Source organism: Mesocricetus auratus, unplaced genomic scaffold (genome assembly GCF_017639785.1).
Source record: "Mesocricetus auratus isolate SY011 unplaced genomic scaffold, BCM_Maur_2.0 Super-Scaffold_100676, whole genome shotgun sequence".
In the NCBI taxonomy this organism is placed as follows: Eukaryota; Metazoa; Chordata; class Mammalia; order Rodentia; family Cricetidae; genus Mesocricetus; species Mesocricetus auratus.
The window spans coordinates 157646633-157670916 of record NW_024429266.1 but is presented as its reverse complement, the minus strand read 5'-3'; the positions used below and the strand labels follow the sequence as shown (position 1 = coordinate 157670916).

Sequence of the window (24284 nt, the reverse complement as noted above, 5' to 3'; positions counted from 1 at the left end):
CAAATAAAATTAAACATCCACATACAGTCCAGGTAAGAATGGAGAGAGTCTTTTTATGAGAAGGAAGGAGTCCTACACCTATTTTCACAGGTAGAAGGTTGTGCGCGTAGCATAGAGTATTATGGGGAGGCCATTTTTCATTGGCCTACATTATTTTGAGTAAATACACAAGCTTCTCAAGTCACGTGTGTCTCTCAAGTTAGCAGTGCCTTCTCTCAGGTCCCTAATTTCCCCCTTCCTATGAGTTTGATTACTTCAAAGTTGAAGTTGATAGAAGCTGAATCTGCTGTGTGTGAGTGTGTGTGCATGCTCACTGCCATGGAGTGTGTGTAGAAGCCAGAGAGCAACTTGCCAGAGTGGGCTCATTCATTTTACCACATGAGTTCTGAAGATTGCTAATCAGGCCTGGTAGCAAGCACCTTTATTTTCTGAGAGCCATATCAATGGCCCAATATATTTTTTAAGTAAAGTAAAATAAACTCACTGAAATAAACAGAATAAACAAGTGGGAACCAGCTTTAAGGCAATAATGTAAAGATGCCACAAAATCTTTAATAGGTAATTTAGGGTGTGAGAGAATGGAGTAAGAGAGGGGAAGAGAGAGGGAGAGGAAGAAAGGGGAAGATTGAAGGAGGGAGGAAGGAAAGGGAAGAAGGGAAGAAGGGAGAGAGAGATTGATTCTTGGCCTCCTTAATTTACTTTGAAGTATCAACATCATTCCTTTTCATCATTTTTGTACAAAGTCTGTGATTTCTAGGGAATTAGATTCCAACCCCGATGCCACTTGTCCCAAATACTCCCATTCTTTAATCCTGTCTTTTCTGCTGTGTTCTTTTATTTAGAAAATATATGGAGATGCCTTCTGTCTTGCAATTTTACTAAACACTAACCCTGCTTGCTTAGCTTATGCAAAAAGACATGACATGTAACAGTGTCAAACTAACCCTAAGAGCTTTTGATTTGGAACCGCCAAACTTAATTAGTAGAGAAACTCCATGTATGGGAGGAACGGGTGATTCTACTCCTATAAACAATATTTATAACCTCCATAATTTACTGTATCAGTGACAATGACAAGGTGACATAATATATTGCACTATAAAATCACTGTATTGCTTTGTGAAAGCTACATGATTTAATCAAGAAAAGATGTTGGCTGTGTGTTGGTGAAAGCACTTGTCACTCTGTGCTGGAAAATGCTGAGTATTCAGTCAACTTCCCAATGAATAGGTAAATCCAAGCACCCCAAAATATCAACAAATAAACTTGACTCACTTCAAAAATCTCTGAACAAGCTTCACTTTCAATTTTATCAAGACCAGAATTCTGACTGGAACTTTGTATGTATATTCCAATTATGTTACCACATTTTTCATGGTACGTGGGGCACAAGCTTAAAATTGATATTAGTCATACACACTGATCCCTTTATTACCATATTCATGCGATAAAATTTTGTGCACCATAAATGTGCAGGCTCAGTAGGCAGATGGTAGCGACTGAATTTCCCAAATTTAAACAAGTTAAATTTAAACACAATTTGATGGTTCACACATTTGTGTAAGGGGCTTGGATGAATCCAAATTGAATTTGACATTTACAAATATTTGCACTGTCTTATTGGATGGCTGCCTGATTCTGATGTGGTTTCTTTCTCTAGGTCTCTTTAAGGGAGGCTACTGCATGGATCCATGGATAGCATTGAGCTAATGGATGTAGCCCTCAGGGCTAGCTCTTACATTGAGTTAGAGTTCCTGGAGCTTCACATATTGTGTGTGTTAGCAGAATTGTCTTACAAAGAAAGGTTTTGCAAATTGAAGAGCCTGCATTCTTCTCATTGGATTTTCATCTGATCAAAGCTAGTAGAAGAAGAGTCCACGGGACTCTAACATCAGAGCTAAGTTCACCCTTTGCAGAATGTGACACTACAATAACATTTGCAGCCAATTAAGTGAAGTTGATTTATTTAGTTTTAGGCAAAACCCTAGATTTTCTTGTTTCCTAAACAACTGAAGATATGATAATATGGTTTTGGTAGATTTGCCTAGAAGTGAGTTTTTGTAGGCTCCCATTTCACATCCAGTTTAGCAAAGTGATGTCCCCAACATGTCTGAATCCTGATTTATTTATTTATTTTTGTTTCAAACTTGACTTTCCTGTTCTGTGCTGTCTTTTGTTGTGTTAAAGGTGCTGCCAAATTCTCTGCCAAACATTTCTATTTTGACAAACATTTCTATTTTAGTTTTTTCCTTAAATATATAATTCTCAGGGTTTATGGTTGTAATTTTAATCCAAAGTTGACAGGTGGAAAGTAGTTTTGTTTTAAAGAGTGTATTGTTTGGCACTTGAATCTGTATTGTAAAACTCAGGAAGGACTTCTGGAATGACTTTTTTTCTTTCATTTTGGGGCAGGAGTCTAATCTGTATTCCAGGCTAACTTTGAACTCACAATCCTCCCATTTCCATCTTTCAAGTGCTGGAATCTCAAGGAATGGCTATCAATCACTTGCCACTATACCTGGGCACTAGTGTGAATTTTTAGCAAATATCCACAGACTTGTTTGGAAGTCTCGATTTTACAATCAAGATTCTATTTCTACTCCTAGATGATGTTTACAGGCCTTCAAGATATAGAATCAAAATTTCTGGCTGTCTGGGTAGAGTTACAGGTTTTTAAAATTTTACTTCAGGTTTGATACTAATATGTTCAAATTCAGGGACCACAATGCTGTTGACTTAGAAGAGGCACAAACAACACAGATGCCAGAGAATAGTTTGAAAGAAAACAAAACACAACATCTGCTCTTCTTAGATGACATGTTAACAAGAGGATAACGTTCCATTTAAACTTTCCTCAGGAAAACTAGACCTTAAGTAGATGTTTACTCTTAGCTTAGTAACTCCAAAAGGACAAGGAAAATTACTTTTCTGGTAGGGTGCGTGGGTGAGCCCTATGTATATTATCAGAATGACCTACAGGAAGCTTTGTAATTGTCATGTTATTGAATTCCTACTTTTCAAAAGATTATTGTTGGAAATAGTAGTGTCCATAGTGTCACAGACCTTCTTCCTAACTACAGATATGAACAGGGTGTTCTTGTGGTTTGATTAAAGCATAGTCTGTAAAACTAAATGGCAGACACAGAGGACAAGTGGGTTAAGAAAGAAGCTATTTACCACTTTAATAGAGCTGTCCAACATTTGGTCACATAGATCATTGGGAAACCTAATTGCTTTCATAGCCTTCCTATCTCACCAGAGGAGATTCGAATACTCTAGGAAAAAGAAAATCAAACATAGAAAGAGATGCCATGATGAGACTCATCACTACAGCACTACGTAGTTAACAATGCCAGACTTTGGATTTAATCAGAGAACACGTCTGCAGTCTATGACAGCTACACAAAGCCCTAAGACATTGTATTTACAGGACTTATTAATATAGGGATCTACAGCCTACCACCCTGCCAGAGTCTTAAAGTGTGGAGGGGCAGCTCCCTCAAGAATCCTCATTTGCTTATCTGTGGAAAAGCTAGGAGTTCTAAAAATATTTTCCTGGAAGAGGTTAGAATGGTTATTATATATCATTGAATATAAAGTATGGTTATGTAAGCCAAGCTTGCATGCTAATATTGCACAGGGTAGAAAGCAATAAAACAAGACGATGAGCTTCCTTGGGTCACCAGGTAGAAACAGAGGGAAGCTCTTGACTCAGTATTGTTAGGATGCCTCAGATTCCAGGAGTCCACCTGCAGCTGGCTTTCCAGGGAGAGTGCCATGTTGGATTCTCACACAGGGATGTATCTTCCTCACCGAGAGAAAAAGAAATGGCAAACAAAACAAAACCGACCAAACATCCAAAACTGAAAGGGATACACCAGCCACCTCACACCATGGTACTGTTCATTTCTTGAAGAGAATATATAATATTTCAAAATATTATATATACATATATTTCAAATGGTACAAAGTAACAGTAGTTCCAAGTTAGAAGACAGTTGATCGTTCTTCATGATCTTCCAAGTTTCACTGAGAAGACTCATTTTGTAAAGCCATTTTTCCATGATGTTGCCAGGGAATCCCGATTCTTCTTATGAGACTCTTTGTTTCACAGGGTAAACGCACTGTGATTATCTGGTAACCAGCCAAAGTGCAAATAAGAGATCCATTTGGCTTGCAAGTATGTAAGATATTTCAAATCCTCACAATATATTTTCCACAGGTTGTTTTTCCTATTTATAAAATGAATGCTTCTGTTAGGTTCTTGGGTGAATCTGAAACCAAAGAAAGAAAGAAAGAAATTTCAGTAAGAAAAGAAAAAATAAAGGCATAAAGAAATGTGTTTATGCAGAACATAGGGATGCCTTTAATTTATTGTGTTGATTTATTCAGGTGGTTCTCAACTGAAGCTCAAAGCACATGGACAGATCCTCCATATTTCCATAAATCCATTAGGCTCCTCTGTGTCAAATCTGAGGAGAAAGATTCTTAGAGAAATGTCTATTTAGAAATGACTTCATGTGTATCAACTCTATCCAATTCCATAGGTTACGCACTAATAAGGGTCCCACAGTTGATTTATTTCCTCGTTGCTGCTGTCTTAAATTTCTTAATAAAATTTTAATGAGGAGTTTGCATTTTCTTGTTGCACAGGGTCATGCAAATTATGTAATCAATCTCTGTCCCATGGTGAGAAGTTGAACTAATCATCTCATGGCCTTTTGTAGTTGTCCTGTTACAAGCCACTGAGGAGTGGCCATTGGTAAAGTCATTGCCTAGATTAGTTAATATATGTGAAGGAACAGAGGAAGGCCTTTATAAAATGAAGAACTATTACATCCAATTATGAGTGTTAACTGGAATCAAGAAGATGCCACTTAAACTGGATCTATACATGCCATTTAATCCATCTCAGCAAGAACCCAAAGACTCAAATATTAAGGACATATGCATGCTTAAGGAATCACTGGCTGAGAACATGAATAAGCAGTCTAGCAGGGAGATGCCAGCTTGGGAAAATAAGTTATCATTCTTTATCATCTCAATTTCTTGTGATGTTGGGTCCAAACCATACCAGGGTATCACAGAAGTACATTCCAAGCCCTGTTAATTCTTTATAACTTTGGAAAATGATCCCTCTGAGTTCAGGAGTACAAGTCAACTCAAATCTTTCAGAGTCAGATAAAAATTTGCACTCAGATAAAGCTTGGTCCAGGAGCAGAATTGTATGGGGATTTTCCATAAATGTATTTTAAATTTTTTGCTTACAAATAAAAAGATATTTTAAGCTATTCTTTCCTTTATTACAATAGTGGACATAACCTTTTGTTGACTGTGTCTTCTTTTCCATCACAAATGGGATAAAGTAACATTCGCCACACTGATTTGAAATTGCCTTTCTGTCATCTCTATCTTTCTTCCATACCCCAACATTGGAAGATCGGGGACTCTGCCTTGTTGCCATTAAATTCTGGAGACACTAATCCATTCAAATTGGACAGCACAGGTTTACCTACTTCCTGACTAAAATAATGATTGAGTTTATTGCTTCTGGGCAACTGTCACTCTGTCAAATGGTTCATTTCCCTTCCTGCAATTCTCTTGTCCAGCTCCATATTTACACCTCTCCCTTTTCTTTCAACTGCTTTCTCACTTAGACAATTTGATATTACTTCATTGGTGGTGGTGTCTTCCTCTCTCTCTTTTTCTATATTTCAACTATTGAGTGGAAATCACAAGTGTAATGCCATAGTCTCTCAAAACACTTTAGACCTGGTAGAATTTTAGTGAAGAAGCCGGAATGTGTCAAAACTGGTATCCCACTCTTTCTTAAATATAAAAAAAAGTTGGGATAATTAGAATCGGCATATATTGCCAAATTCAAAATTACCATCATAGGAAGATACCAAGAGAGCATGGGTTTGTTTTGGTTAGTCACAGAATGACTAAACAATTTGGCTATTATTCTTTGTTGTGTAATTTAAAGACCAATAACTCCTCTCCTAAGTGAAAAATCCCCTCAACTTTACAAGACATATTAATTGTTGCTTTTCCCCCCACTGGTTTGAAGAAAATCCACAGTTGATCGATTTTTTCCCAAGGAAATCAATCAGACTATGTTTTTGCAATCTTCATCCTTTGTTTTTCTTTCCAATAGACTATAATTTTCTCTGAATTTTGTCCCTTTCCCTTTAATATCTTCAAAATGCTTGACATTCTATTTCCAGATGTAGTTAGTATGTAATTGTCAAATAACTTGTTTCCTTTGTGGGGAATTCTGCTCTTTTAAATGAAGTCATTATGCCGCCTTTGCAAGGTACATGGGTACAGTCTCACCAACATTCCTAGTCTTTATCTGATATATTATTTTAAATAAAAGAAGTGTTAAGAAATATATGAAAACACAGAAAAAGATTTTAGATAATATTTAGTCTAGTTTTTGTATTTTACAACAATAAAACAATTTAATCACGTAGCTCGACCAATGATCAAGATGGGACAGGGATAATGTTCAGTCATGAAGCTTTGCTTCTTCCTAGATTCACAATGTATCTTTGACAAATTTTCAAATATGAGTACTTCTTTTCTATATTGTGACTTCCAGGGATCTTCAGTCTTCTTAAGATTCATCACTCCAAATTACTCGATAGAAAATGCTTTGCCTGATTTCACCTCTTTTTTTCTACCTCTTTTGTTTATACTGTCAATAAGAACCATGATTACCAAGAGTCTTTTTCACTGTGACTTACTATTAAGGCTTGTCCATTCTGGTTGTAGTTTAGATGACACATGGGATTTCTACTCTCCAGTCCTCTTTTCAAAATGAATACTGGAAATCTTTAATGTAGATCACACAGTGGAAAATCTTATTAGTATTCCAGAGGCTTTCTGATGAGTTTTTTTCTCCCACTGGAAGATTTTGTGTGGCTTTTTATTTCCCAGGGGGGAAAATATCAAGTCCCTCAGAACTTTCTAGCAAAGACCTTTACACTGGTATTTATTTGCTTATGTGTGGTTGTGTGTGCATACATGTTTTCTAGGGTGTCTGCATGGAAGCCAGAAGTTCATGTCTTCCACTAATACCCTGCACTATGTTTTCTGAGACTGGGTCATTCATTAAATCCAGAGCTCATAGATTTGGTAAGAATAATTGGCCAGCAGGGTACAGGCATGTGCCATCACAGCTTTTTATGTGGTGCATGGGAATCTGATTTAGCTCCATATACTTGCACAGCAATCACTTCAGCAACTGCACCATCTCCCTGGCCCTAGAGTTAATATTTAAACTAACAGCTTGAAAGAAGTGCTCACTTCCCATTTTAACAGTTAATAGTTTAGAGTATCTTTTAACTCTCTTTTTTTAAAACTGTGGGCAGTGTTCTTTTACCTTAATATGGAGAATTTTTATTTTCAATTCACACTGCAATGCTTTATAAAAAATAAATAAAACGTTGACTGAGTAAGTACTTGTCAGTACTGACAGAAAGAAGAAGCATTGTCCTTATTCCATGAGATATTAACTGAGAACCTAGACTATAATCACATACATTGTCTCCAAAATCAGGAGAACAGTAAAGGACCTGTTAGGACTTAAATGAAGAAAATTTTGCATAATGAATGCATAGTGTTCTTTTTAAACCAGTCTTATAGAAGAATAAAATAAATGGTTTCTTTTATTTTTCTTACTTCTTAGATAACAATAAAAATTGGACTCAATGATTGAAGTCCCTCTGTGAATTAACCATTTTAAAAGGTAAAATTGCTTGAGTCAATATTTGAAATAGTTAGGCATATATGTATTCTTATGGGAAAAAACACACAGGAGAATATTATCTAAGAGCTGCTGTTAGTCTACCACCTGCTAGAATGTGGCCTCTTGGATGAATGTCTGAGCTCAACGGTTGTGTTTCCTGTTTAAAAGTGTTTTTTACATCTGGAAGTTCTTGGGAATCTAGCAGAGAAAAGGTGAGAGTGATGTTTGAATCCTCTTAGTGTTTATAAAGCATAGTGTTACCTGGTGTCCTCTTTCCCCACTCTGAAAGTAGACTTGAGAATTCTCAGCTGTTCACACGGCAGATCACATATACCCTCAACTTTCAAAGCAATATCAGCCATGGCTTATTTCTTTTATATCTTCAGTTGCCTGGGTTGACCTAGGTGCACACTGGATAGGGTAAACAGCCACTACATCCTCAGTTACAACGGTCAGGTTCTACATAAGCCTCCTTCAAGGTGGAAAGTATCTAGGGGTGTGTAATAATATGCCTGATGATTAAAATAAACTCCAAAATAAAATAAAGACCAAATCTGAATAACAGTTGGATAGTTCTCAAAAAAGTAGCATGAACTATTTCTGGGATGTTTATATTTTAATTTGTTTCATTTTTATCTTGAGTTTAAAGTAGTCTATCTTCCAAAGATTCTCTGAGTTAATGTCTTTGGAATTTTCTATATTTCAATACTGAAATAGTTTGATTTGGATTAGTTTTCATTAATGAGTTTTGGATTCTAAGCCACAGTCAGAGCAATGGGGAACTTTCCACAGAGGACATCAGTCACCAGTTGAAGATAAATAGACTTTGGCATAAGACACCAAAGTGATGTGTTCAAAACATAATTGATTGGACTTTAACTCTAATCCAGAGTAGCTTCAAGTGTTCTCGTTTGTCCAAGTATCTTTCAGATAATGCATAATGATAGCCAAATCTGGCCTCCTCCATCAGCTAATTAAACAATTTCTTTTGAGGGCAAGTAACACAAGGCAGCCTTACTTCTTGATGCTTCCTTATGTAAGTGTTTAATTGCAATGAGGCAAAAAAAATCTATGCTGAGGTATTCAGAGACATGAGAATGCATATTAATAAGCTAAGGTGGTTCAGAAATCTCTCTTGACCACTGGTCAGGGAATTATGGCCATTTAATGGCCCTTAGTCCACAAGAATAACTATATTTGATACACCTTTATTTTGTATGTGATAACCTGAGTGTTTTCATACAGTATTATGTAACTTTATTTCTGAATTCTGTATCACATAACTGTGAAGATTACTTTTACTAATTGACAGTATGACATTGAGAAGAAAGATCATATCAAGGTTTATGATGTAGTGGCTAGAATTTAAAAAATTAGTCACCTTTTGTTAGAGTAAATGTTTATCATGAGTACTTCACAACTTGTAAAGATCACCTATAAAGTGCCAAGAAATAAAGACACACACACACACACGCACACACACACACACACATGCACAGATACATGCACAGATACAAGTACATGCACGCGCGCGCACGCGCACACACACACACACACACACACACACACACACACACACGTACACTCTAACACTCTCCCAGGCTGATACGCTGACAGTTGGGTGGTACACAGCATAGGATAATGCTAGCTGTTAAATATATTAATTCCTTTGTACTAGTGGATAAATAATCTCTCTTGAGCATTCAGAACTCCACCCACCTTCTCTTCTTAAGGTGTCACACACATTGCAGCCCCTGTTTGGTTAATGGTTGTCCCAGAACATCACCCCACCCTGGCTGGCATAGCACTGTAGCACCAATCCTAATGGGTAAGGCAACATCACCTACAGACTTCATACATTTTAGGAAGCTCCTGGTTTAACCAGAGAAATCAAGGAATAATGACTGACTTTACAAATCTCTTTGTGCTTTTCTGAGATGTCGTTAAAATTCCTTTAAACATGATTGTACTTAAACATAGTCTTTTTCAGCATACTACCTGGATGAATCAAGCAAGGCATGTGTCTAACATTCTGAGCACCAAGGTTGGAAGATGCACTCCCCGAATAACTGCCCTATGGTTGTCCCCCACTTGCTTTATTTGCAACTCTTTAACATAAATAAAGAACTGTACCATGCAAAAAGGCCAGGTTCTAACGTTAGCTTCTAATTCATGGGGGACACTGGCCCACCTAGTCCAGAATATGCCATGTCCTGTTAAAGGAAATCTCTCCTCTTGTCCCATTAAAGGAAATCTCTCCTCTTGTCCCATTCAAAGCCCTTTGACTGCTGCTAATGCAAGAGCAAAGCAAGTAGCACAGTTTGAAACGTGAAGGCAAAGTTTGACGTGGACTTACTCTTGTGGTCTTAATTTTGTTGCCTGTGGCACACATCCATCCAGAATTGTCAGGGAGTGTCTTACATTCTTCTCCTTCTAGGCAGGGTTCCATCTCACACCACCATTTCCCAATCACTATGGAGGCTGTGGGAAAACAGGAACAACTGTATTTGTACTTTGCCAAATAGCCCTTTCCTGATGCTATATCTGTCTGCGGGTTTTAATATTCTCTACAGCACAGTGGGTCTACTATGTTCTCAGACTGGATAGGAAAGACATTTCAAGAAAACAGTATAGTAAAAATAATGTAAATATAATGATGTCACTGCCCTGTGCAAATTCACCTCATCTAATTAAAGAAACAAGGAATGGGAACACTTTTGTTTTGTGTCACCCTGTCTGAGACTGCGTTTTGCTATGTAGCTCTTCCTGGCCCGAAGCTTGCTATGTGGGAGACTTACTCTTGAATTTTGAGGGATTTCAACTCACTACTTTTTGTAGATTAGGCACCTCATGCTATTTCTTGCCAGTTAGGAGGACAAGGAGCTGAGTAGTCTTCAGAATGACTAACACATTCTTTTCAGAAAGGCCAGTTTATCCAGCCAGCATTAAGTTTATCCCTTAGCCTAGGGCTGTGAAGAATTTCAAATCCCTGGCAAAAGAAAAAAAATGAACTGCAAGCACAGAAGCGAAGTTGTAAAGTGCAAATCAAGAGGAATGATAAAGATGAGTTCATTCCTTTGCAGCAAAGGCGAGGTGGGTTTGGGCTGTGGTTTCCCTTTCATTTGTTTGATGAACTGTAGAAGAACTACACTAGCCAAATCTCAGATGAAACTGTCTTTTTTGGGTTGTAATATATATATATATATATATATATATATATAACATATATATATATTATGCATATATATTCAGACACCAACAATTAATATATATGCACATACACATAACATTTTTTGATAATGAGACTTTATAAAACAGTGGAAAACAAACATCCATTGTCTCTGTGGCTTCTCACTGTGTTAGTTCCTCACAAATCCACTTGGATTTGTCCCATTCAAAGAACTCAAAATAAGGGCCTTGAAATAGGACTCAATGATTAAGGGCGCTTCCTGCTCTTGCTGAAAGCCTGGAGTTCAGTTCCCAGCACCCACATGATGTCTAACAATTGGATTCTGTAGCTCCAACTCTAGGGGATGCAATTCTTTCTTCTAGCTGCAAGGGTGCCAGTCATGCACACAGTTCACATGCATATATGCAGGCCAACACCAACATGCATAAAAGATAAGTAAATTTCCCAAAGAACAGCAACAAGAAACACGCAGCCACCAACTGTCTCACCCGCCATCTCTTATGTCTACCATAATTTTCAATCATAGTGATAAGGAAGCCAAACAATTTTTATAAGTGTCTCACAAGAGAAATACTAAGATGCAGAAAAGTAGGAACACATTAAAATTCTCCATGCTTTCTGTGTTAACTACAGGGATTAGATTTCTAGCTTAAAATTTAGTGGCATACACACCCAAATGGCATTTATATTTTTCTTCACACTTTTTAAAATTTAAATGTTTATTTATTTTTTATGTATTGTGTATGGATATTTTTCCTGTATGCTTGTCTGTACACTACATGCATGCAGTATACAAAGAGGCCACAAGAGGGCATCACATCCTCTTCAACTAGAGTTACAGATGGTTTTGAGCTGCCTTGTGGGTACAGAAACCCAACCCTGGTCCTATGGAAGAGTACCCCTTGCTCTTAACTGCTGAGTCATCTTTCCTGCCCCATTGCATACTGCCTTTACCTCACTCTTTCCCTTCCTTAGATTTCAATGTTGCTTTAGTGTTGCTTTGAATTAAATCAATGGACAAAGTCATATAGCCAAAAATCATATTTGCTCCTCTATATCATGAATTCAAGAAAAATTTCAGGGGTAAATTTGACATGCTTAATGATTTTATTTCATGTGGAACAGACCAATGCAAATATGATGTCTACATCAGGCATCCTTTGGGCATAAAAGAATGCATCAGAGGTCAAAGTTCATTAAGCCTTCTATCTATGCACAAGACAGCATGAGATAATAAGACAGACATAAATCTTCCACAAGTTCAGCATAATGATGTAAATGTCTACTTATTTTTCTTGTGAGTATCAGTGCTCTACAACAGGCATGGAGAATGGTATGGTTTTTATGTCATGTGCAGAAGAATTTATCCTGGCTGGTGAGTATTAAAAAATGGAATATGGAGTTCCTTCAATGTGAAACAAAAATAGGGGTTTGCTGCTGTGTATCAAAAACCTGTAATATGTGGTTCCCTTCAGCTGGTGTTTAACAGAAACAATTTATTCACATTCATCGCCAAAGCCAATGTTTCTCCTTTAAAGCCCGCCTCACATTTCCATATGAAGGCCCTGAATCACTGTGAACGGACACCATCTGACCTTTTCTCTGAGGGGAAGGATGCTGTCTCTCTCGACAACCCTTTCACTGAGCATGTTGTCACACTTTCTTTTTCCTTATGGAGCCATGATAGTAAAGAACACCTGCAGTGGGGGCAGCCTGTAGTAATTGTGCCGGCTTCTGAAGCCTTACTCTCTCCCATCCTTTGGGCAGCTCTCTGCCCTCACTGTGTTACAAGCTACTACCAAGGAAATTTCCCTTTCTCTTGGGCATTAATGTCTTCTAGGTAAATGTATAGACAGACAGACAACAATCTCCAATCTCATGAAGCATGTTTAATTCAAAGCTTTAAGGAGCCACTGGCCGTTATGGAGAAGGCTCTGCATAGATGGAAGTGTCCCCACATATGCTTATGATAGTGAAGCATTTGAACTGTAGCTTCCTTTGCAGAATGAAGCTACTGATCTGCCTTTCCTCTTTGAGTCTGGTTCATTACCTGGTACAGCCTTGTTTGATGGACCATCTATCCCCTCATAGGGGCAACTTCATACACACATGTTCTATACATACATACATCCTATGTTAAGTTGCAGTCCATAATTCTGACATTTTTTTCATAAACTCATGTTTCCCGTAGTATCTTTTATATGATTCACAAAGAAAATTTCAAACTACCCTTTTCCTTTACCCAAACTAGAAGCTATTTTAAACTTTCAAACTATGGGAACAGTAAGAATCTGTTAAACTTCATAAAATGAGTTTGAACTGTCAATGACATTCAGCTATTCCTATGATATCTTTAAAAGTGGAGATAAAACAACAGCAACTGAATATGGAAAAACATAAAACCCAGAATAACTAAAACAATCCTGTACAAGAAATGAACTTCCAGAGTTATCACCATCTGTGACTTCAAACTCTACTATAGAGCTATAGTAATGAAAACAGCTTGGTATTGGCATAAAAACAGATAGGTGGATCAATAGAATTGAATCAAAGACCCTGACATTAGTGACACACCTATGAACACCTGATTGTTGACAAAAGATGCCAAAATGGTACAATGGAAAAAGAAATGCGTCTTTAACAAATGGTGCTGGCATAACATGTAGAAGATTGCAAACAGATTCATATCTATTGCCATTCACAAAACTCAAGTACAAATGGATCAAGGATCTCAACATAAATCCAGCCACAGCTAAACCCTGAGCTGAATTCAAGGAGCCCAGAGACAGAGAGGGAGGACTGATAAGCATAGGGGTCAAGAATGGGCTTGTTTAACCCACAGAAACAGCTGACCTGAACAAGGGAGAGCTCTTGAACCCCAGACTAATGGTTGGGAATCAAGCATGTGACTCACCTAGACCCCCTGAATATGGGTGTCAGTGAGGAGACCTAGGTAATCTATGGGGCCTTGGGTAATAGATCAGTATTTATCCCTGGCATAGAAATGGACTTTGGGTGCCCATCCCACAATGAGAGATGCTCTCTCAGGCTGGACTCTTGGGGGGGAGGGCCTAGGCCCTTCCCTGGATGAAATGGCAGACTATGGCTACCCCCCATGAAGGACCTCACCCTCCTTGGGGAAAGGAGTGGGAGGAGGGAGAGGGAGAGGGACCTGGGATTGACATGTGAAGGAACCTTGTTTCTAATTAAAATGTAAAAATAAAAAAGGCATAATTTTTTAAATAAATGACTAAAGTCAGCAGTAAAAACAATCCAGCTACATTGAACCTGATAGACAAGAAAGTGGCACAGGAGACCACTTCCTAAATCTAACACCAGTAGCATATATACTGAGAGCAACAATCAATAAATAGGACCTCCTGAAATTGAGAAGCTTCTGTAAGGAAAAGGACACTATCAATAAGAAAAATGACAATCTACAGAATGGGAAAAGATCTTCATCAACCCCACATCTGACAGAGGACTGATCTCCAAAATACATAAAGAACTCAAGAAACTAGACATCAAAATGCAAAGTAATCCAGTTAAAAATGGGGCACACAGTTAAAGAGAATCTCATCAAAAGAATCTCAAATGGCTGAAAGACCTTTAAGGAATTGCTCAGTATCCTTAATCAGCATGGAAATGCAAAATCAAACCAGTCTGAGATAATATCTTATACCTGCCAGAATGGCTAAGATAAAAAATACTGAGGACAACTTATGTTGGAGAAGATGTGGAGTCAAAGGAACACTCCTTCACTGCTGGTGGGAATGCAAACTTGTATGGCCACTTTGTACAGCAGTATGTCAGTTTCTAAGAAATTTGGGAATCAATCTATGTCAAAACTCAGCGATACCACTCTTATGCATATACCCAAAGAATACTCAGTCACACCATAAGGACACTCACTCAACAATGTTCATAGCAGCACTATTTGTAATAGCCAGAAACTAGAAATAACTTATAGGCCCCTCAACTGATGAATGGATAAAGAAATTGTGGTACATTTACACAATCGAGTATTACTCAACTGTAAGAAACAATGACATCATGAAATGTGCAGGCAAATGGATGAAACTAGATATAAAACCATCCTGAGTGAGGGAACCCAGACTCAGAGAGGCAAACACAACACATATTCACTCATAAGTGGATGTTAGATCTAAAGCAAGGAATAACCCTACTGTAATCCACAGCTCCAAAGAAGCTAGGTAACAAAGAGAACCATAAGAGGGACACATAGATTAACATCTTCTGGGTAAAATGGGGGCATGGGGGCAATAAAGAGGGGAGAGGGGATGAGAACATTCGGGAACTGGATGGTCGAGGGGGAGGGGCAGAGTGGATGAACAATGAAAGAGATAGCATAATGGAGAGAGCTACTATGAGGTTAGGGAGAAACCTCGTGCTAGGGTAATTCCCAAGAGTCTACAAGGATGACCCCATATTGGAAAACATCCCAACTATCATCATAGAGGCTTCATCCAGGAATTGATGGAACCAGATGCAGAGATCCACACCCATGCACCAGGTCAATCTCTGGGAATCCAGTCAAAGAGAGAGAGAGGAGGGAACACATGAGCAAGGGAGTTCAAGATCATGATGGAGAAACTACAGGGACATCTTAACCAAGTTCATGGAAACTCATGAACTCTGGACCAACAGCTGCGGAGATTTTAGGGGACTGAGTCTCTGTCTGCATGTTGGAGACAGTTGTGAAACTTGTACTATCTGAGGGGTCTCTGGCAGTAGGACTATGATACAAACCTGGTACATGAGTTATCTTGTTGGAGGCCATTCCCTATGGTGGGATGCCATGCTCAGCCTTAATGTATGGTAGAGGGGCTTGGTTCTTCCCTAACTTAATGTGCCAGACTTTGTTGACTCCTCATGGAAGCCATTACCTATGAGGAGGAGCAGATGGTGGTGCACTTGGGAGAGGTGAGGCTGAATGGAAGGAGTGGTGGAAGGCAGAACAGAGGTTGGAATGTAAAGTGAAACTAAAATAAATAAATAGGCCGAGTGGTGGTGGTGCATGCCTTTAATCCCAGCACTCGGGAGGCAGAAGCAGGTGGATCTCTGTGAGTTCGAGACCAAGCGTGGTCTACCGAGTGAGTTCTGGGACAGGCTCCAAAACAATACAGAGAAACCCTGTCTTGAAAAAAAAACTATAAATAAATAGGTTATACAAAAAGAAGAGGGGAAAAAAGAAAAGGGTGTTGGATCCTCAGGGATTATAGTTGCATATGACTATGAGCTGCCACGTGAGTTATGAGAACTGAACTTGGGTCATCTGTTCAAGGAGCGCTTGTGACCACTGATCCATCTAGATACCTCCTTTTCTTCTTCTTCTTCTTGTTCATCATCATCATCTTTAGATTATTTTATTTTAGGTATAAGTTTTTTGCCTGCATATATGTCTGTGTACCCCAGGAATACAGTACCCTTGAAAGCTAGAAGGGGATTAGGATCCCCATAAAACTGGAATAACTGACAAGTGTGAGCTGCTATGTGAACACTGGGAACCAAGCTCAGGTCATCTGGAAGAGCAACAAATGTTCTTAACTGCTGAACTATTTCTCCAACCCTTTCAGCTACTTAAAAAAAAACTTATAATATATAACGATGGCTTTCATTTTGATATTTTCACACATACATTTATTATATATGTACCTCCCTCATATTCATATCTTGTACCTTCCATTTCCCTTTTTTTTCCTTCTTCCCACTGGTTAATTTCTGCTACCTCAAGCCCCCCCTCTCACAGACATATACACAAAGCTTGATTTTCCATGTGAACAAAACATGATACCAGGTGCTCTTTTCTTTATTTCCTCTATGTTCCCCCAATCCTTCCCCTTAGACTCCTTCATCCTTCAACATAGTCAATCTACTTTTGTTCCTCATACTAATATATATATATACATTTAAAATATATATTTAAAAATATATATTCTACATCTGAATGATTATTAAATATCTCAAATTATAGTACTTAGTAATGCCAATAATGTATTTACTGAATCTCAGTCATGTGTTTCTGTATTAGGTTTATTTTTCATCTTGAGGATCCAGGTCGGCCCATACTTACCATCCACCTGCTTCCACGCCTGGGGATTAACATTACAGTGGTGTAATGTTAGCCCGTGTACTAACAACGTAAAATGTACTACATCATCCTCACAGGGATTACCATGGAACCCTAGTGGTTAGCTTTTCCAGCTTTACAGAGGTCAGAAGGGCTACAGGCCAGTTTACACACAATCCCTGCAGAGCTCACCTGTTTACAGTTTTGTGTTTAGAATTTGGAGAACTTAAAACAATTATTGATTGCTGAGTGAATGGATTTTCCCTGCTATATTACTGCTGAAAATAATGCCATGTCAAACAAACACATACGGAAAAGAAAAAATATTCAGTGTCCGATGAAATTAGTTTCAGCATGCTTGCTGCTTCTCTGATCTGAGATGCATTTGACCGGATTCCATCAGTTACAACATTGTAACAGAAATCCCCACCAGAGAACAATTTCGGAAGTGAGGGATGCTGTGTGGCAGACATGTAACTGTGACAAGGGCTTTTCGTCCCTTAGACAAACCGAGTTAATTAAACACCATCCACACAAACGACTTCCTTTTATCCATAGTGATTATGAAAGGGGCCTTTAAGGTCCCTTTTAACCAGGAGGTTCTAGGATTTGCTCCATGAATGTGTCACGTGCAGGAAATAGCTGATCTTCCGATACTTTAAGGATGTTCGTATCTCCTGGAGAGCTTCTCAAAAATCACTAAAGCCTCTTTAATCATGAATCTTGAATTTCTCCTTTATACCAGATAGTACTGCCGCATAGCCAAAAAGATACTGTAAGAGGCTACTCAATCAGCCTTCACTGAGTTGTCTATATGGGTGGGCATCCTTTCCCAATGCTATTCCTGTTATCACGATCCTCATTGATGAGGGGATGCAGGGAGATACGAATCGGTGCTAAGTTTAATAAATATAGCACATGAGTGTCATATCGAACAAGAGTAGAAATCCCTGTCTTATCATCTCAGCAGACAGCGGCTGACTCTTTCAGACCAGAAAAGGTTTATCGACGCACTATCTGTATACCGAGAGTGATAAAGATCATGGCAGAGGCCCGCCCTCCAGCTTCAGTCTAGATCTGGCTTCTTGTCAGAGGTACTGGCTCTGTTTGGCTCGAATAAAGGCGTACAGCGATCTTCTGCAAGCAAATGCATCACTATACTAAAAGAGCGGGCTGGCATGGAGTGGGGCGGAAACAGGAAATTTTTAATATACACTGGGAGTTCTTTAGAGCAGAAGCTAGCCTTCTGTTTGTTAATTTTCTTGAATGGGGTGAGTCACTGAAGATTCTAGAACCTAGATTCCATGAGCAAAAGTGAGACTTGAGGAAAGGGTGCTTGAGGAAGACGTAGTGGGCAGTGGTGTGTAAGACATAAGAAAAGATCAAGTAGGAATAGGCAGGCCAGCAAATTGTTTTTGCATTTGAGAGACTTTAAAGGGTTTTGCTGTTGCTATTGTTTGTCTTTTCCAAACATTTCTATAAAGGATATTTTTCTTTTTTAAAATATTGAGATTATAATATAGTTACATTTCCCCTTCTCTTTCCTTCCTCCCAACCCTCCCATATAGTCCTTCCCACTCTCCTTCAAACTCATGACCTCCCTTTTTGCTAGTTGTTATTGCCTGCATATGTATATTCCTAAATATAACTTGTTTAGTATGTATAATCTTAATTGTATGTTTGTTTTCAGGGCAGACCATTTGGCACTGACCAACAATTGATGTGCTATTACCCTGGGAAGACCACCTCTCCTGCTCCCAGATTTCCTGATTTGCATGCAGTTCTTTGTGTAGGATTGTGACCTCATGGGACACCCATGTTGGTGCGACTTTATGGGTGTTGCTTCTGATGTCACTAGGAGCAGAAATCTCACACCAAAGTCCCTGATTCTCTGGTCATTACAATCAATCTGTACCCTCTTCTACAATGTTTCCTGAACCTTAGGTGTGGAAGAGTTTTATAGATGTACCCACTTTGCCTGGTATTTTGGACAGACAGATCATCTTCAAACACTTTAAAGGTCTATAGAATATGGCATTTAAAATGTTTTAATATCATAGTTTTCTTTATGGCAATGAGACATATCAGCACCTGGCAACATCAATCTACTTCAGAGAAGATGATGGGCATGAAAGGAACTACAGAGAAGACAATGAGCATCAAAGAAACCCCACATGGAGTTTACTTTCTTTGTGGCAAAGGTGAGCCACTGGGCAAGAAAGCGCTCTTCCCTGGAATGCTGATGGTATGCTGTCCAAATTGGACAAACAGGACTGCAAGTCTTGCCAAGACAAGATGGGGTATCGTTCCACAACTCTCTGCATGTATTTTGATTGTTTGTTTTTCTGTGATAGGCTCTGTCTGACAGGGCCTTCTTGTACTTCTTATGTTAGCCTTGCACTTGCTTCCTCCCTACCTCAGCCTTTCAAGTGTCTGGAAAAGAAGGTACTGCCATTTATGCCTAACTAACATAAAGGTTTGATTTGGGCTTCCCAAAGTAGAACACCTAAGAAGTGTAGAGCTAGTAACAGTGTTAGAAGCATTGGAGAAAACAATGTGGTCAGTAACTCCAACACCTTAGCTGCCCTCTCATGGTAATGGACAGTGGAGTAATGCACCCACCTATTAGTACTAAGTATCATATATCAAAAGCATGCAATTGGTATGTGTATGTTTTCAGGGATAACCATTTGTCTTTATACATACAAGCAACATTATCTGAATTGAGCAGATCATGTTTACACATTTAGGAACAATACGATATTTGTGTGCGTGTGTGTGTGTGTGTGTGTATTTGTGTGTGAAAACAATTAAAGAAAAAGGCAATTTGAAAGAGAGTAAGGGTGTAACATGGGAGGGCTTGGATGGTGGAGATAAATGGAAAAATGATATAATTATATCATAAGCTCAAAAATAAAATAATAAACAGAGGAAACACCTCACACTTCCCTATTTGAGGTGTATGAACAGCTGATGGTAAGTTATCAACCTTCAAAGGAATGGATAAAATCTGAAACAGAAAGAGAAAAAAGAATGCCTGAAACAATTGGTTGTGAGGATTACATGACAAAAAGTGTGCAAAGCACAAGGCAGGTTGTGGCATTTAGTAAATACTCAATAAATTTTACCTGTCATTTCCACTGGTGTCATCATTTTTTAGAACTCTAAAGAATAAAATCACTCTAGGCAGAACATCAGTCCGTCATGAGCTAGAGAGTAAAGCATTGTTCTTCAATTTTATGCCAAACTCCCAGCTTGTTTTTATGGCTTATGAGAGTCCAAGCATAAATTAAGTGGTTGAACATGTGATCATATTCATGTCCCTAGAAGATTATTAGTACATCAATCAAGACAGGCTTCCACCCTCATTTTTATCCAACATGTCATGTAATAGAAGAAACAGCTACAAGTCCATAGGGATGGAACAGCTCTTAGCCTCCCTTTTTGCAGTTGTTGGAAGACAGTTGCAGCATTGTTGTTTTCCCCCCCTCAAGGGATGTGTAGTAACTTTGTGAATGTCATTGTCTTTATCAAAGCAAACAGAAAATCAAAGCATTGAATACCCAAACCTGCAATTTATCCAGACCTCCTCTCCCTATGATCACAATGTAAGGAATTGATATAGCCTGGAGGCACTGTGTGTTGTCAGCTCTATAGTATGTGCTGCCTGATGTATCTAATGACATGTCTGTGGTACTGAGCCTCAGGTTTCAGTCTTAACTCCACCATTCATTATTAGAGACATGAATTTCAAACATGGCTTGATTCAAGACTCAGGTTCCTCACTTATAAAATCCACACAGGTTTTTGTGAATTTTAAATGAAATAAAGGACTTAACATAATTCATAATGAACACTGTATTCACCACATGGCAGTTATTCTTTATATGTGTGTTCATTAGGTACTGTGTATGAATTTACCCATGAGTTAATGCTTGATCTTCAGTGGAGTTTATATGAGGTCTAATACACATACATTGCCATATATATATATATATATCATATAACACATATGTTGATATTACATATTCCATAATATCCACGGAATGAATAGGTGAGGAAGGTTTGACTATCATTATATTCATTGTATAATTCTTTTCTAGCATTTTCCAGACATTACCAGTTAAGGTAACTTAACTTTCATAAAATTGGTGAAGGTGGAGAATGTAAAATCAGTAGGATAAAACCACAAAGAATGATACAATATCTCTGGGTGATGCTGTTCCTTAAAAGCACTTGAAGAATAGCATTATATCTTATGCACTAAAAATCTCTTATTGGCTTTTGTCCTAGACATAAAACAAAGAGGCACAGTTTCCAAATTTCAGCCCCTTCTTATAGGAGTGACATGGGATGTAAAGAGTAGATAATATCAAGAACCAAACTGTGCTGCATAAAGATACCATATACTTTCAGGAACTTGATAAGTGGATCTAATTAGACAAGTAGGGTGGTAGTAGCAAGAGGATTTCTTACTGATGAAATTATTTCATCATTAAGAAAACTTCACAGTAGAACATATATTTTAAAAGAGAGAGGGGCAGCCTTGCATGGATGGTAAGGTGGAAGAAAACCAGAGTCCTTTCTTGTCATCACAGCTGTCCTGCACTATCTTACCAGTTACCAGGGCACAGTTACTGATTTAAAAAGAATGATCTGCTCTAGTGACAGAATACTCCAACTTTTGCTACACAAGGGAGAACTCCAAACTGTTGTCACTGGCACTTGAGTCCAGGCTTCCTCTGCAATTTCACTCTAGGATAACTATTCATGGGACCAGTAAAGATTCTAATACTGTCCTCCTTTCCTTGGGTAGCTGGCTTTCTTTTAGAAGTTCAGATAAATGTACTTTCCCATCAGTGAAGGTTCAGTGTGTGTGTGTGTGTGTGTGTGTGTGTGTGTGTGTGTGTGTATGTGTGTGTGTATGTGTGTGGGGGGGGTTATATGTGCATAAGTAAACATGTGTTTGCCTGTGGAGGAAAGAGGCTGGCATTGGGTGTCTTCCTTAATCTTTCTCTACTTCATATACTGAGGCAAGGTTACTCTCTCAACTCAGGGTTTACTAATTTTGTTAGTCTAGCAAACCAGATGCTCTGGGCATCATGCATCTCTGCCTTCAGAGTACTAGGATTATAGGTGGGCTGCCTGTCTGATAGTTATGTGGGTACTAGAGATTCAAACTTTGTTCCTCAAGATTGTACAGCAAGTGCATTGTCTACTGTGCCATCTCCATGGTACCCAGTGAATGGTTTTTAATCAGTTGTAAGAGGAACACAAATATCCATAACTATTAAATAAATCCCACAATGCATATATCCCAAATCTCTAAACTTAACATTCCACAGTTAAAACGTTAAACATATCTCTGAAGTTTCCAGACCACAGAAGTTGTTTTGCTAACGCACAAATGTTTCCAAAAGTTCTTCTGTTGTCCATTATAATAAACTTGGCATTCTTCTCTTCTGATTTAAAGCCAATATTTAACTATTTTCTAACATTCAGAACACAGAGATAAATATCAATAGAGAAGGAACATCACACATAATATTGTGTGGTAGAGGAACACTGTCCCATTTGGCTATGTTTTTTTACAACTTTAGAAATGACTCCTTGGAGATCTACACTGGTATACAAGTATTTTCTCAATTTAAAAAAAGTATTTTGCAAAGGTATTTGGTTCTCTAATATGGTTTTTACTAGAATTGCTACAGATTTGCTATAATCAAATAATGTCAGTTAAGTATGCTTTCTTCTTTTCATATGCAAAGTAATCACCTTTATGGTTATTGATATATTAAAATATCACTTTTGCTTTATTTCACTTTGCAACTGATCCAGAATACTAAATCATGCCCAGAAAATTCCTGGCATCAAGTTCATTTGCAAACCCAGCACTCATAGAGTTGGCAGTAATGGGAAAGTGGCACACTGATTGTAAGGTCTTTCATTTTCATCTCACTCCCACTAGAGAAGATTGATATAAATAAAATTTAAATAGAAAACACATTTCAGATGCCAGCAGTGAAAAAGACTTTGTCAGCCTAATGAAAAGGTATCAATTTTCTCCACTTTGTTCAATAAATTGTAAGTCATTTTCTAAATGGATTAGATTAAAGGAAAGTTCAAACACCCAGGGAGATGTTCCTGGCACTGACAAGACTTTAGACAAGGGAGAAAGAACAGGGCACAAAACCTCTCAGGCCACTTCAAATCAATAAAAATTGATACCAACAAGGGCAGAAGTGTCTCTAACCCTGAGCTCACCTACTGCCTGTGCAGCCAAAACCTGGAGAATTGAACAAGACACACTGTTTTCCTGATTTCATTACAATGTCATGGGTAGCTGAGTGAATTACAACAGAGGATGAAACCATGGGAGAGTGAAGTTGAATCACAGCAGGTGGGTCTCAGTGTCACACACGCCTTTCCCATAGACAATTTGAATGCATTAATTTGGTTGTTTTTACAAAACAAGAGAGCAGCATGCTAACCTTGCTCTTATCCTACTGTCTCTGGGGACACCCATGCCATTGGGATTTTGGCAATGGCTTTAGCTTCAGAATACATAATTTGACATTCACATGAGGCTGAAATGTTTAGCCCAGGACCATAGAGTAATCAGATCTAATTTAATTCATCTGAAATACCAACATAATTCTTTGATTACTTATTTCTGCCATTTTCAAGAAGATCCCATTATGTCTTCAGAATGAAATCCCTTCTGCCATCAACCTCTTGAAAACTAGAAATGGCAAATGATGATTTCATTTTACCCTACACAATTTGATTCAACTAGCACAAGTATTTATTTTTTAATAATTTGCTTTGTTTAAAAGTGATTTTATGGCCAGGTGGTGGTGGCGCACGCCTTTAATCCCAGCACTCAGGAGGCAGAGGCAGGCGGATCTCTGTGAGTTCAAGGCCAGGCTGGACCAACAGCCTCCAAAACAAAACAGAGAAACCCTGTCTCGTAAAACCAAAATAAATAAATAAATAAATAAAAAGTGATTTTATGTGCATGGGTGTTTTGCTTGAATGTACATCTGTGCACTGTGTGCATGGTGGAGGCCATAAGAAGGTAGCAGATTCCCTGGGACCATGGTTACAGATGATGTGTGTGTCATGCAGGTGCTGGGACTCAATTCGAGTCCTCTGGAAGAGCAGCTAGTGCTCGAGCATAAGTTAGCTAATAGCTAAATTGGAAGGCAGTCATGATGTTTTATCAAAGTTATACCTACTTTAAGGGCAAA

General features: G+C 38.4%; 1 protein-coding gene across 5 annotated transcripts in view; it reads right to left on the bottom strand.

Annotated features, from left to right (window-relative positions):
- Positions 1–532: 532 nt before the first annotated feature.
- The window catches only part of Tafa1 (TAFA chemokine like family member 1), a 669539-nt gene continuing 645787 nt past the window's right edge, over positions 533–24284 (bottom strand). For all 5 annotated transcript variants that reach the window (XM_021227818.2, XM_021227819.2, XM_040737128.1 and 2 more), the window contains 2 exons: positions 10110–10234; positions 533–4274 (listed from right to left, as the gene is read on the bottom strand). In XM_021227818.2, the coding sequence (XP_021083477.1) occupies positions 4257–4274; positions 10110–10234 (143 nt within the window). In that variant the 3' untranslated portion in view covers positions 533–4256. The remainder of the gene's footprint in view (positions 4275–10109; positions 10235–24284) is intronic.